Source organism: Hemitrygon akajei, chromosome 11, assembly GCF_048418815.1.
Source record: "Hemitrygon akajei chromosome 11, sHemAka1.3, whole genome shotgun sequence".
NCBI lineage: Eukaryota > Metazoa > Chordata > Chondrichthyes > Myliobatiformes > Dasyatidae > Hemitrygon > Hemitrygon akajei.
This window is the reverse complement of record NC_133134.1, coordinates 72,999,415-73,013,523: the sequence shown is the minus strand read 5'-3', so window position 1 is coordinate 73,013,523 and position 14,109 is coordinate 72,999,415. Positions and strand designations below refer to the sequence as shown.

The following is a 14,109-nucleotide window of genomic DNA, read 5'->3' as shown; positions in this document are numbered from 1 at the left end:
ATGGTGGTGTAGGAGTTGAGGAAAATGAGGGTATAGGGGTCAGGAGAATGGGGGTGTAAGGATTGTGGAGAACGGGGGTGTGGGAATTGAGAATGGGTTGTAGGGATTGAGGAGAATGGGGGTGTGTTGGGGTTGAGGAGTTTGGGGGTGTAGGGGTTGAGGAGATTATGTGTGTAGGGGTTGAGGAGATTGGGAGTATAAGGGTCAATGAGAAAGGGGTGTAAGGATTGATAAAAATGGGGTTTTGGGATTGAGGAGAATGAGGTGTAGGCATTGAGGAGAATAAGCGTGTGGAGGTGGTCGAGAAGATTGGAGATGTAGGAATTGAGAATGGGGGTGTAGGAATTGAGGAGATTGGGGGTGTAGGGATTGAGGGGAATGTTGGTGTAGGGATTGAGGAGAAGGGTGTGGGGATTGAGGAGAATGGGGGTATGTAGGAGCTGATGGGAATTGGGGTGTAGGGGTTGAGGAGAATGGGAGTGTAGGGGTTTAGAATGGGGGTGTGTTGGGGTTGAGGAGTTTGGGGGTGTAGGGGTTGAGGAGATTATGTGTGTAGGGGTTGAGGAGATTGGGAGTATAAGGGTCAATGAGAAAGGGGTGTAAGGATTGATAAAAATGGGGTTTTGGGATTGAGGAGAATGAGGTGTAGGCATTGAGGAGAATAAGCGTGTAGAGGTGGTCGAGAAGATTGGAGATGTAGGAATTGAGAATGGGGGTGTAGGAATTGAGGAGATTGGGGGTGTAGGGATTGAGGGGAATGTTGGTGTAGGGATTGAGGAGAAGGGTGTGGGGATTGAGGAGAATAGGGGTATGTAGGAGCTGATGGGAATTGGGGTGTAGGGGTTGAGGAGAATGGGAGTGTAGGGGTTTAGAATGGGGGTGTGGGTATTGATGAGAATTGGTGTGTAGGGGTTGAGGAGAAGAGGGGTGTGAATATTAAGGAGAAGGGGGTGTGGGGATTGAGGAGAATGGGGGTATGTAGGGGTCCATGAGAACTGGGGTGTAGAGTTTGAGGAGAATGCGGGTGTAGGGGTTGAGAATGGGGTTGTGGGTATTGAGGAGAAAGGGGTGTGGGGATTTGAGGAGAACGGGGGTGTAGGGGTTGAGGAAAATGGGGATGTAGGGATTGTGGAGAATGGATGTCTTGGGTTTGAGAATGGGGGTGTGTTCATTGAGGAGAAAGGGGTGCGGGGATTGAGGAGAATGTGGGTGTAGGTATTGTGGAGAATGCGGGTGTAGGGATTGAGTAGAATAGGGGTGAGGAGGTTGAGGAGAATGTGGGTATAGGGATTGAGGAGATTGTGCATGTGTAGGGGTCGAGGAGAATGGGTGTGCATGGATCAAGGAGATTGGGGGTTCAGGAGAATGGGAGTGTGTAGTGGTTTAGGAAATGGGGCTGTAGGGATTGAGGAGAATGCAAGTGTAGGGATTCAGGAGAATAGGGTGTAGTGATTGTGGAGAATGGGGGTGTGGGCATTGAGGAGAATGGGGGTGTGAGTATTCAGGAGAAGGGGTGTAGGGATTGTGGAGAATGGGGGTGGGGGATTGAGGAGAAGGGTGTGGGGATTGAGGAGAATGTGGGTGTAGGTATTGTGGAGAATGGGGGTGTAGGGATTGAGGAGAATAGGGGTGAGGTGGTTGAGGAGAATGGGGGTGTGTAGTGGTTGAGGAAATGGGGCTGTAGGGATTGAGGAGAATGCAAGTGTAGGGATTGAGGAGAATAGGGTGTAGTGATTGAGGAGAGTGGAGGTGTAGTGATTGAGGAGATTGGTGGTGCAGGGAGCTAGTAGACTGGGTGTATGGAGGTGGAGGAGAATGGGAGTAGGGATCAAGAATGGAGTCCAGGAGAATGGGGGTGTAAAATGGTTGAGGAGATTGCATAGGAGTTGAAGAGATTTGGACTGTAGGGATTGAGGAGAATGGAGGGGTGGGGATATAGGAGAATGGGATGTGTAGGGATCGAGGAGAATGGAGGTGTAGGGGTTGAGGAGATTGGGGGTGTAGGGGTTGAAGAGATTGGGGCTCTAGGGCTTGAGAATGGAAGTGTTGGGATTGAGGAGAATGGGGGTGTGTAGATATAGGAGAATGGATTCTGTAGGGATTGAGGATGAGCTTTGTAGGGATTGAGGAGAATAGGGGTATGTGGGGTTGAGGAAAATGGGGTGTAGGGATTGTGGAGAATGGGGTGTAGGAGTTGAAGAAAATGAGGGTATAGGGGTCAGGAGAATGGGGGTGTGGGTATTGAGGAGAATGGGGTGTGGGCATTGAGGAGAATGGGGTGTTGGTATTGTGGAGAATGGGGGTGTGCAGATATAGGAGAATGGATTCTGTAGGGATTGAGGATGAGCTTTGTAGGGGTCGAGGAGAATGGGGGTGTAGGAATTGAGGAGCATGATGTAGGAGTTGAGGAAAATGAGGGTATAGGGGTCAGGAGAATGGTGGTGTGGGCATTGAGCAGAATGGGAGTTTGGGGATTGAGCAGAATGGGGGGATGTAGGGGTTGATGAGAATTGGGGTGTAGGGATTGAGGAGAATAAGGGTATGTGGGGTTGAGGAAAATGGGGTGTAGGGATTGTGGAGAATGGGGATGTAGGAGTTGAAGAAAATGAGGGTATAGGGGTCAGGAGAATGGGGGTGTGGGTATTGAGGAGAATGGGGCGTGGGCATTGAGGAGAATGGGGTGTTGGTATTGTGGAGAATGCGGGTGTAGGAGTTGAGGAAAATGAGGGTATGGGGTCAGGAGAATGTGGGTGTAAGGATTGTGGAGAACGGGGGTGTGGGAATTGAGAATAGTGGTGTGGGTATTGAGAATGGGGGTGTGGGAATTGAGAATGGGTTGTAGGGATTGAGGAGAATGGGGGTATGCTGGGGTTGAGGAGTTTGGGGGTGTAGGGTTTGAAGGGAATGGGGGTGTGGGCATTGAGGAGAATGGGGGTGTGGGTATTGTGGAGAATGGGGGTGTGGGGATTGAGGAGAATTGGGGTGTAGGATTTGAGGAAAATGAGGGTATAGGGGTCAGGAAAATATGGGTGTGGGCATTGAGGAGAATGGGGTGTAGGAGTTGAGGAAAAAGGGGGCGTAACTGTGCAAAATGGGGCTGTGGGAATTGAGGAGATTGGGGGTGTAGGGATTGAGGAGAATTAGGTGTAGGGGTTGAGAGAATAGGGCTGTGTAGGGGTTTGAGGAGATTGGAGGTGTAGGGATTGAGGAGAATGGGGGTGTGGGCATTGAGGAGAATGCAGGTGTAGGAGTTGAGGAAAATGAGGGTATAGGGGTCAGGAGAATGTGGGTGTAAGGATTGTGGAGAACGGGGGTGTGGGAATTGCGAATGGTGGTGTGGGTATTGAGAATGGGGGTGTGGGAATTGAGAATGGGTTGTAGGGATTGAGAATGGGGGTATGTTGGGGTTGAGGAGCTTGGGGGTGTAGGGATTGAGGGGAATAGGGGTGTGGGGATTGAGGAGAATGGCGGTGTAGGGGTTGAGGAGAATGGGGGTGTGACTGTGCAGAATGGGGCTGTGGGAATTGAGGAGATTGGGGGTGTAGGGATTGAGGAGATTGGGGTGTAGCAGTTGTGGAGAATGGGGGTGTAGGGGTTGAAAGAATAGGGCTGTGTAGGGGTTTGAGGAGATTGGAGGTGTAGGGATTGAGGAGAATGGGGGTGTGTCGGGATTGAGGAGAATGGGGTTGTGTGGTGGTTGAGAATGGGGGTGTAGGGATTGAGGGTTGGGGGTATGTAATACTCACTCTTTGTTCCCTGCTTATTTGTTTCTGTCACTCTCACTTTCCCTCTCCCCCTGCACTCCTCACACTCTGGATCCTTGGTGAGGGGCCAGATTCACAGTGAGGACAAAGCTTTTCAAGTCCTGACACTTAACACTTTGGTTTCTGTGGGAGGCACTTCAAACTCTTGCTCTGAGAGCAGCTCTGTGGTGGCCGCTTGGGTCAAATGTGTTAACCAAAGGCCCCCAAGGGATTATACTCAGTAATGTCAACAGTGATCAAACGCAGGCTGAGGAAACAGCAGACAAGCCTGCTGCCCTGGGAGTGAAATCCCTCAGAATCCCTGCAACCCCAGCCTCTCTCCCCTGCCTCTGCATTAGGCCCACCCCACTCCTTATGCTACCTCAGCCCTACAGACCACCCTCGGTCCCGCCCATATCACAATCTTCAAAAGGATTTGAAATACGAGTATTGAACACTCCTGCCTCACACTCACTGTTCTCTCCTTCTCTCTGTCACCTTCCTTTTACTCCCATCTCTCTATCTTTTCCTGTCTCTCTTTGACCTCCCTCATTCTATCTGCATTCCACCCCTCACTCTGTCTGTGCTCGTCCCCTCCCGCTACCCCATTCCTCACATCGCTCTATTCCTGTTTCTCCACACTCTGTCCCTCTGTCCCCATTTCTACCTTTCCAAACTCATTTCCCCCTTCTTCCTGACATTGTCTCCCCTGTTCTGCTCTTTTTCATCACTCCTCTTTCATCTCTCTCCTTCACTATCCTTCCCTCTTTCTCTCTCACCTTCTCTTCCACCTTTCTTGAACTAACCCCTCCCACACCCTATGTGCACACCTCTACCTGTTCTTTCACTCTTTTATTCTTCCTTCTATCTCCTTCCCTGTCTCTTAATGATCCCATCTCCCTCTGTCTCTCTTTCCCACCTCTTCCCCTCACTTTCTCTGTCCCCCTCCTGTTCTTCTCTCATGCCATCTCTCTCCATCCCTTTCACTTTCTTGCACTCTCCATATCTCTACTTACTCAAATCTACTGATCTCACCAATTCTTTATCTCTCTGAATCTCAGTTTTCTAAGAAAGGCCAGCTCTTCTGACATACCTTCAGGATGTCCCAAAACAACAATGGGCTGCTACACCACTGCATCTTACCATGATTACATATTAACCATAGTTTGTTGGTGTTACATGCTCTGACTCTCCTTTATTCTTTCAGTCTTCCATCCTGCTCTCTTTCTTTCCTTACTCATTTCCTCTCTTCTGTTTCTTTCTCTCTCTCAGGGTCATTTCTCTCTCTGTCTCTTTTCTCTCTACCTTTCCCGTTCTCTCCACTTTTCCCTCTCTCCCTCACTCTACTTCCCCCATCCCTCTCTTTCGTTCTCTCCCTCTCTGCCTTTTCTCTCTCCACCTTTCCCCCTCTCTCCACCTTCTCTCTCTGCCTTTTCCTCCTCTCATTGGCTTTCTGACTCTTCTCATTCTCTCTATTCCTCTCTCATTCTGTCTCCTCATTCTCTCTCAATCTGTCTCCTCTTTCTCTCTGTCCCTGAATATCTGTCACCCTCTTCCCCCTTAGCATAGCCTGCCTCTGCAAGGGACCTGAACTGACCTGTTAACCCTAACCCTACCTCAGCAATGGAACACCACAGTCCACCTCTTGAATTACCATAGATTTGTCTTCAACTGTGTCTTTGTTTTATTTTGCACTGAGGTCTTGCTTTGGCTGAGTTTTTGCCCACTGAATGGTATAATTCTTTGTAGAATATATTTATAACTTATATTCTGTGTGTTGCACGTAAGTAATTTTTTCATTTTACCTGTACCTCACCGCACTTGTATATATTTCAGAACTTATATCGGTTAAAGGACAATAATCAAGAGGCCAGTTTGTTTAGTTGCATTTAGTCTGCCTGTCTCCTCAACCCGTCCGGACTTTCTGTACTATGGCAGCTGCCTCCCTGTTTCTGTGGTTCGTTCACCCTCCCCCCACCTCACCATGCAGGCTGCAGTTCACTGAGCTGTCCTCTCATGTGTGAGTAAGAGGGTTGTGTGGGTGGGACTCTGACACGAGAGATCTAGCCTGATACTGTATTGCGCAGCTCTCCTGAGGTGGCCAAAATAGGCTTTGGGTCATCAATGTGTGTATTCAGTGAGACTTGTAGCCCAGTGAAAGGCAGCTGTGGTGTGTGTGGGAAACCACTTCCCAAGGGAAGACATGGGCCTGTTCTCAAGGGAGAGTCAGTACCTGAGGGAAGATCAGTGTATGTGGGCCTGTACCTGAAGCCATGACAAACTTCAGCTGCTTTTGCTGATGAATCACATCATTCTCAAACTTGAATTTATGCAAATCTGTTACCTAACAGTAAATAGTGCAAAAGTCCCTGTGCAGTCCCTTTAGTCCTGATCACTTCGATATAATAGCATTCTCACTCTCTACATCAATCTCTCTCCCTCTGCCTCTTTCTTCCTGTCTCTCTGCCCCCACTCTTTCCTTCCTGATCTCTTTCAGTCCCCCACTATTATCTCCCTCTCCCTCCCACCCCATCTCCCCTCTTGTGCCATATTCCTCCCCCTCATCTCCCCTCTTGTGCCATATCTCCCCCCTCATCTCCTCTCTCATACCATATCCCTCCCCCTCATTGCCCCTGTCATGCCATATCCCTCCCCCTCATCGCCCCTCTCATGCCATATCCCTCCTTCTCCCGTCTCCCTCTCCTGCCTCTCTCCTGGCTCCCTCACCCTCCCCATCTCCCTTGGCTTCCCATCTTCCTCTCCCACCCTTTCCCCGTCTCCCTCCTCTCTTGACCCCTCCCCTATTTCCCTCCCCTTCCCATCTCCTTCTCCTGCTCCCTCCCCCACTCTCCTTTCCCCTCCCATCTTCCTCTCCCCTGTCTTCCTCCCCTGCTGTGTCTCTCCCACTCCCACAACCCCCGTCCTCTTTCTCTCATGGAATCCCCCTTCTCCCCTTGTCTCCCTGTCCTGCCCCTCCCCTTTCTTCCTCTCACGCCATCTCTCTCCCTATCCCATCCCTCCCCTATCAAATCCCTCTCCGTCTCCCACCCACTTCCATCTCCCCCTCCAGGTCTCCCTTTCTCTCCACTTATCTCCATCATCTACTGAATCCCCCTCTCCCAGCCTCTCCTGTCTCCCTCTCTACCCACCACCCACTACCTATGCACCCTCTCAGGTCTCCCTCTCAGAATCTCCCTTCTCCTTCCTGTTTCCCTTCCATAAGACATAGGAGCAGAATTAGACCATTGAGTCTGCTCTGCCATTCCATCATGGCTGATTTATTATACCTCACAAACCTGCCTTCTCTCCATAACCTTTGATGCCCTTCCTAATCAAGAACCCATCATCCTCAGCTTTCAATGACTTGGCCTCCACAGCCAACTATGGCAATGTATTTCACAGATTCATCACCCTGTAGCTAAAGAAATGTCTTCATTTTTGTCCTTTCATTCTGAGGCTATGACCTCTGGTCCTAGATTCCTCTGTCTCTCTTCCCTCCCTCCCACACCCCCCCCCCCCAATTATTCCAACTTCCTCCCTCCTTTCCCTTAGGCTGTTATGGCAGAAGAGAAGGGACAGTATCATTGGGATCAGTCTTATCCACAGCGTCATCCCCCACCCTTGTGGGGCAGATAGCAGGCCTAGCATCAGCCCTGCCTGCAATAAGTTGTGAGGTAAATGTTAAAACGGAAGTGCCTGTGATTTCCTGCGTACAGGTACTAAAGAGTAATTGAGCAGAGAGGGTAGGATTGCTGATGTATTATAAAACTCTTTGATCAAGATCTCAGCACAGAGCATGCAGGCAGCCGCCAGAACCTGGTGGTAGGAACAAAATATCAGTACATGCCAACTACCGCCACTGCCACGGTCAGGGCAAAAGTCACTCTCACATTCGGAAGCTTTAGAAGTTACACCTGGAGTGATACATTACACCACTGTCACATTCCAGAGTAACATTGCTACCATCACATAGAGGTACAGGAGCCTGAAGACCCACACTTGACATTTTTAGGAGCAGCTTCTTCTCATCTGCCACCAGATCTCTGAATGGTCCATGAACACTACCTCACTATTCTACTCTCTTTTTGTACTGTCATGTTTTTAATACTCCTTATTGTAACTTATTCTCATTTACTTATGCACTGTATTGCTGTTGCAAACTACCGATTTCAGGACACACAGTGATAATAAACCTGATTATGATTCTGAACAGCCATTCGGAATAACACAGGGTTATCGTAGTGGATAACTTTCCTTTCCCAATATTGACTGGGATTCCCTTAGTGCAGGATGGGGTAGAATTTTTTCAGTGCATCCAACACGGTTTCGTGAAACAATATGTTGCTGATCCAAATCAATGACATTTTCAAAAGGCAATGCCCCAAAAAGGCAGCATCCATCACGAGGACCCCTATCATGCCCTTCTTTCATTGCTACCGTCAGGAAGGAGGCACAAGAGTCTGAAGGCACACACAGTGTTTTGGGAGCAGCTTCTTCCCCTCTGCCATCTGATCTCTGAACGGACAATGAACCCATGGTTCAAGAGTTCAAAGTAAATTTATTATCAAAGTACACCATATACAACCATATGTCACCATATACAACTCTGACATTTGTTTTCTTGTGGGCATACTCAATAAATCCAATAACCATAATAGAATCAACTGGGCATAGAACCAACATACAAAAGACACCAAAATATGTAAATACAAAAATAAATAAATAATAATAGTGAATAAATAAGCAATGAATATTGAGAATATGAGAGGAAGAGCCCTTGAAAGTGAGTCCATAGTTTGTTGGAACATTTCAGTAATGGGGCAAGTGATGTTGAGTGAAGTAATCCCCTTTAGTTCAAAGGCCTTATAGTTGAAAGGTGCCTGGTGGTGTGTGCCGTGAAGATCCTGCACCATCTTCCTAATGGCAGCAGCAAGAAGAGAGCATGACCTGGGTGGTGGGGGTCCCTGATGATGGATGCTGCTTTCCTGCGACAATATGCCATGTAGATGTGCTCAGTGGTGGGAAAGGCTTTGCCTCTGATGGATTGGACTGTATCCACTAATTTTTGTAAGGTTCTCCATTCAAGGGCATTAGTGTTTCTGTACCATGCTGTGGTGCAGCCAGTCATTACTCTCCACCACACATCTATAGAAGTTTGTCAAAGTTTTTGATGTCATGCCAAAGCTCTGCAATCTTCTAAGGAAGTAGAGACACTATCGCACTTTCTGCGTAATTGCACTTGCATGCTGGGCCCAAAACGTCTCTGAAATGATAATACCAAGGAATTTAAAGTTGCCGACCCTCTCCGCCTCTGATCTCTCAATGAGGACTGGTTCATGGACCTCCAGTTTCCTTCTTCTGAAGTCAGTAATCAGCTCCTTAGTCTTGCTGACAGAGCAAGAGATTGTTATTGTGGCACCACTCAGCCAGACTTTTAATCTTCCTCCTGTATGCTGATTTGTCGCCACCTTTGATACAGCCTACAACAGTGGTGTCGTCAGCAAGCTTGAATACGTTATTGAAGCTGTGTTTAGCCACACAGTCCTAAGTGTAAAGTGAATAGAGCAGGGAGATTTGTGGTGTACCTGGGCTGATGGATATTGTGGAGGAGATATTGTTGCCAATCTGAACTGACTAGGTCTACAAGAGAGGAAATTGAGGATCCAATTACTCAAGGGGGTACTGAGGCCGAGGTCTTGAAGCTTATTGATTAGTATTTAGGGAATGTACACTACCTCACTACTTTTCCCTCTCTTTTTGCACTACTTAGTTAATTTTTATATATACTGTACATATTTCTTATTGTAATTTATAGAGTTTTATCATGTATTGCACTGAACCGCTGCTGCAAAACATCAGTTTCAAGTCAAGTCAAGTCGCTTTTATTGTCATTTCAACCATAACTGCTGGTACAATACACAGTAAAAATGAGAGCACGTTCCTCCAGGACCGTGGTGCATGACAAATGCTAGTGATATTAAACCTGCCTGTGACTCTGAGAAGGGACTATACCGGACTTTGAGCCTGGCCAGGTGGCTAACATTTCAGTGGGAGAACATTTTCAGAATTATGATCACTACTCCTAGAGTCATACAGCGCCAAAACAGACCTTCTGCCTATTTGGTCCGTACCAACCAAGGTTCTCAGCTAATCCCATTTGTGTGTGTTTGGCTCATTGCAGGGAGAGTGGTTTAACTAGAAAGTACATTATACATTTACAGTTATTTGTATAATATAGAACTTAATAATATGATGCACCTCCACCCACCAACCCACCTCTCCACACCCTCAAGCACCACTACTTTATTGTTTCCTGTCAGTCAATTTATATACGAACACTCCTGTGCCTAGTGTCACTTTATGGACTTACAATCAATGTAGGTATATAAATGATCTTAGGTATTTATAACATTGTTTTTTTATTACTGTGCTCTTTATCTAAGACCATAAGATATAGGAGCAGAATTAGGCCATTTGGCCTATCGAGTCTACTCCGCCGTTTCATCATAGCTGATCCAATTTTCCTCTCAGCCCCAATCTCCTGCCTTCTCCCCATATCCCTTCATGCCCTAAGCAATCAAGAATCCTATCAACCTCTGTCATAAATATACCCAATGGCTTGCCCACCACAGCTGTGCATGGTAACAAATTCCACAGATTCACCTCTCTCTTGCTAAAGAAATTCCCCCTCATCTCCATTCTAAATGGACTTTATTCTGTTCTGAGGCTGAGTCCTCTGATCTTAGACTACCCCACCACAGGAAACATTCTCCCCACATCCTCTTTGTCAAGGCCTTTCAACATTTGGTAGGTTTCAATAAGATCCCCCCTCATTCTTCTGAATTCCAGTGAGTACAGGCCCAGAGCCATTAAACGCTCTTCATATGACAAGCCTTTCAAACCCGGAATAATTTCTGTGAAACTCCAATGTCACCACATCCTTGCTTGTTTTTTTTGTACCCCTTTATTTATTTTTTGTGCTGTATCGGATCCAGAACAATAATTATTTTGTTCCTCTTTTCACTTATGTACTGGAAATGACATTAAAAAATCTTGAATCTTCAATCTTGATGTTAAAACACCTCCAAATTTTTGAACAATAATCTTCTCTCTCAGACATCCCCACAAAATGACACACAAAAGCAGGATCATAATGACGTGTATGCACCGTTATAATCAGAACCAGGTTTATTATCACCAGCATATGTCATGAAATTTGTTGAATTTGCGGCAGCAGTACAATAATAGAGAATAAACTGTGAAGTACTGTGACGAAACAGACTTTTAACATCGTAAACCAGTGGGTTGTTGTTATGTCTCTCGCTGGCTTTTGAAAATAGGGGACACCTCCCTCTCCCTTACCAAGGAGAAAGAGGACATGTGGTTTGTCGAATTTCGGATGAACTGTGAAGCCTTTGGGGTAACTTTGGTCTGTGTCTTTGCTATTGCTTAGCACACGTTTGGGCTTGGTGAAGGTACTGATGCGCTTTTTTTGCTGGTGGGGCAGGGGGATTGTTGCTTGCTGCTGCTTGTGCACAGGAGGGGGCAACTGGGGGGACTTCGGGATTCTCACATTTAACTGTTGTTCATTCTTTGGGGCACTTCTCTGTTTTTGTGGATGTTTGCGAAGAAAAAGCATTTCAGGATGTATAATGTATACTTTCTCTGACATTAAATTCGACCTTTGGATCTTTGAAGTACAGTAAGTATATATATTAAATAGGTAAATTAAATAAGAGGTGCAAAAACAGAAATTTTAAAAAAATAATGAGGTAGTGTTCATGGGTTCAATGTCCGTTCAGAAATTGCTTGGCAGAGGGGAGGAAGCTGTCCCTGAATTGTTGAGTGTGTCTTCCAGCTTCTGTACCTCCTTCTTGATGGTAACAATGAGAAGAGGGCATGTGCTGGGTGATGGGGGTCCTTAATGTTGGACGTCACCTTTTTTGAGGCATTGCTCCTTGAAGATGTCCTGGATTACAAAAGATAGTGCTCATGATGGAGCTGACTAAGTTTATAACTCTCTGCAACTTGCTTTGATCCTGTGCAGTAGCCTCGCGCCACCCCCCCCCCCCCACATACTAGATAGTGATGCAGCCAGTTAGAATGTTCTCCGTGCTACATCTGTAGAAATTTTTGAGTGTTTTTGGAGATATACCAAATCTTCTCAGTTATAACACCACACGCACAGAGTTATCATACTCATACACACAGTGAAAATGTCCTCAATGATTCTGACCAACTTCTACAGATACGCCGTAGAAAGCCTCTTTACAGAATGCATGATAACTTGATATGACATCTGCTCTGCCCAAGACCAGAATAAATTGCAGAGGTGTGAATGCAGCCCAGTCCATCACTCAAACCAAAATGGGAACACGAGATTCTGCAGATGCTGGATATCTGGACACAGTGTGCTGGAGGAACACAGCAAGTCAGGCAGCATCTATGAAGGGAAAGGAACAGTCAACAGTTTGGAGCCCTTCATTAGATCTGGAAAAACAGCAAAATAGACCAGAATGAAAGAATGAGAAGCACCCTCTTTCTTTCCAGTCCTTTCTAGACTACGCTTAAGGCCTAGTCCTCGCTGCAACTGAGGGCAGGCAGCTCCCTCGCCATCTGTCTCACCAATAAACAAGGGAAACAGACTTCCACCATTTTACATTATCAATATCCAACAGGGCCTTGCGATCACTAGAGAATTATCTCAGACTATCTCTTGCTGTTAGTCTCCAGTACCTTCCTGTAGCAGGCAGTATCATGGTCTGCATCAAGTCCAGCTCCTCCGACAACGAGCAGCTCGCTCAGGCAGATGCAGTACCTGAAGATCTCAATTTCCAACATTGTCTTACAATCATAAAGAGAGATGTTTGAAACAGACAAAAACACCTTTGGTTGGTCCCCCGAGAGGCTGCTGCATCCGATCATGCTGCCATCTTACCGGATGCACTGTGTTTTTGCACCTTGGCTCTGGAACAATGTTTCATTGAGCTGTATACATGTATAAGGTTGAATGACAATTTAACTTGAACTTGATCTGTTAACAAACTGTTGAACAGACCTCTCATGTGCTGAAAAAATGAACTCTTGATCTCCCAATCTATTTTGTCGTGGTCCTTGCACTTTATTTGTCTGTCTACACTGCACAGTCTCTGTAACTGTGACATTGCCATTGCTTTTCCCATCGTGTTTATTCAACGTTTTATGTTTGGAATGATTCTGGTAAGGGTGGGTCCCTTGGTAGCTCAGGTGCACTGATTTAGCAATACAGCGAGGCACAGGCCCTTTTGGCCCTTCAAGCAATGCTGCCACAGCAGTGTTTATGAAGTCATAGTTATTGTATAATGTGTAAAGAATGTTGCCAGCACTTGAGCTGAGTTATAGGGAAACGTTGAATAGGTTAGGATATAATTCCCTGGAGTACTGGAGATAGAGCGGAGATATACAAAATTATGAGGGATATAGCTTGGGTAAATGCAAGCAGGCTTTTTCCACTGAGGTGGGGTAAGATTAGAACGAGAGGTCGTGGGTTAAGGGTAAAAGGTGAAATGTTTAATGGGAACGTGGGGGAGAGAGAGCTTCTTCAGTCAAAGAGTGTGGGATCTGCTGCTGGCAGAAGTGGTACATACAGGTTTGATTACAATGTTTAAGAGAAGTTGGGATAGTTACATGGGTGGGAGTGGTATGGGGGGGGGGGCTATGGTCATGGCGCAGTTGTTTTTTACATCCACAGTTAACCCCTCTCTTTCCTCTGTTTTAGCACAAATTGAAATCATCCCGTGTAAAATCTGTGGAGATAAATCCTCAGGAATCCATTATGGAGTCATCACTTGTGAAGGCTGCAAGGTATGAACTGAGGAGGCACTCACCTTTGGGATCAGCCCCTCCAAGGGAAGGGAGGATAGGAATGGAGAGCTGCCGGTATCTGCACACAATTGCTGGCTGCCAAAAATGGAGTGATTTCTGGACTGCAGGGGATTGTGGGTGTTATAGCCGCCATTATTAAATGCTTATCATCCGAGTCAGGGCAGGTGTCTGCATAACCATCGCAGCTGTGGTGGTTATCAGCCCACAGTGTGGTCTCATTTTGTTCTTTCTCCTTGCTGCTCAGGGGTTCTTTAGAAGAAGCCAGCAGAACAGCGTCTCGTACACCTGCTCCCGTCAGAAGAACTGTCCGATCGATCGCTCCAACCGCAACCGATGCCAGCACTGCCGGCTGCACAAGTGCCTGGAGCTTGGCATGTCCCGAGACGGTGAGGAGCTGTGGGTGGGCTCTCGGACCCAGGGATTCTCACGCCCTTTATCACAAGGAGGTGGTGATGAGAAATGCTTAACACACTCGAATATTCCGCTAGATAAAGTCTACTTA

The 14,109-nt window shown here is 46.8% G+C and overlaps 1 protein-coding gene across 1 annotated transcript in view; it reads left to right on the top strand.

Moving 5' to 3' along the window:
- Positions 1-14,109, top strand: part of LOC140735119 (nuclear receptor ROR-alpha A-like) — a 216,995-nt gene that overhangs the window by 187,072 nt on the left and 15,814 nt on the right. The window contains exons 3-4 of the mRNA XM_073059911.1: positions 13,501-13,586; positions 13,852-13,993. Coding sequence (XP_072916012.1) covers positions 13,501-13,586; positions 13,852-13,993 — 228 coding nt within the window. The remainder of the gene's footprint in view (positions 1-13,500; positions 13,587-13,851; positions 13,994-14,109) is intronic.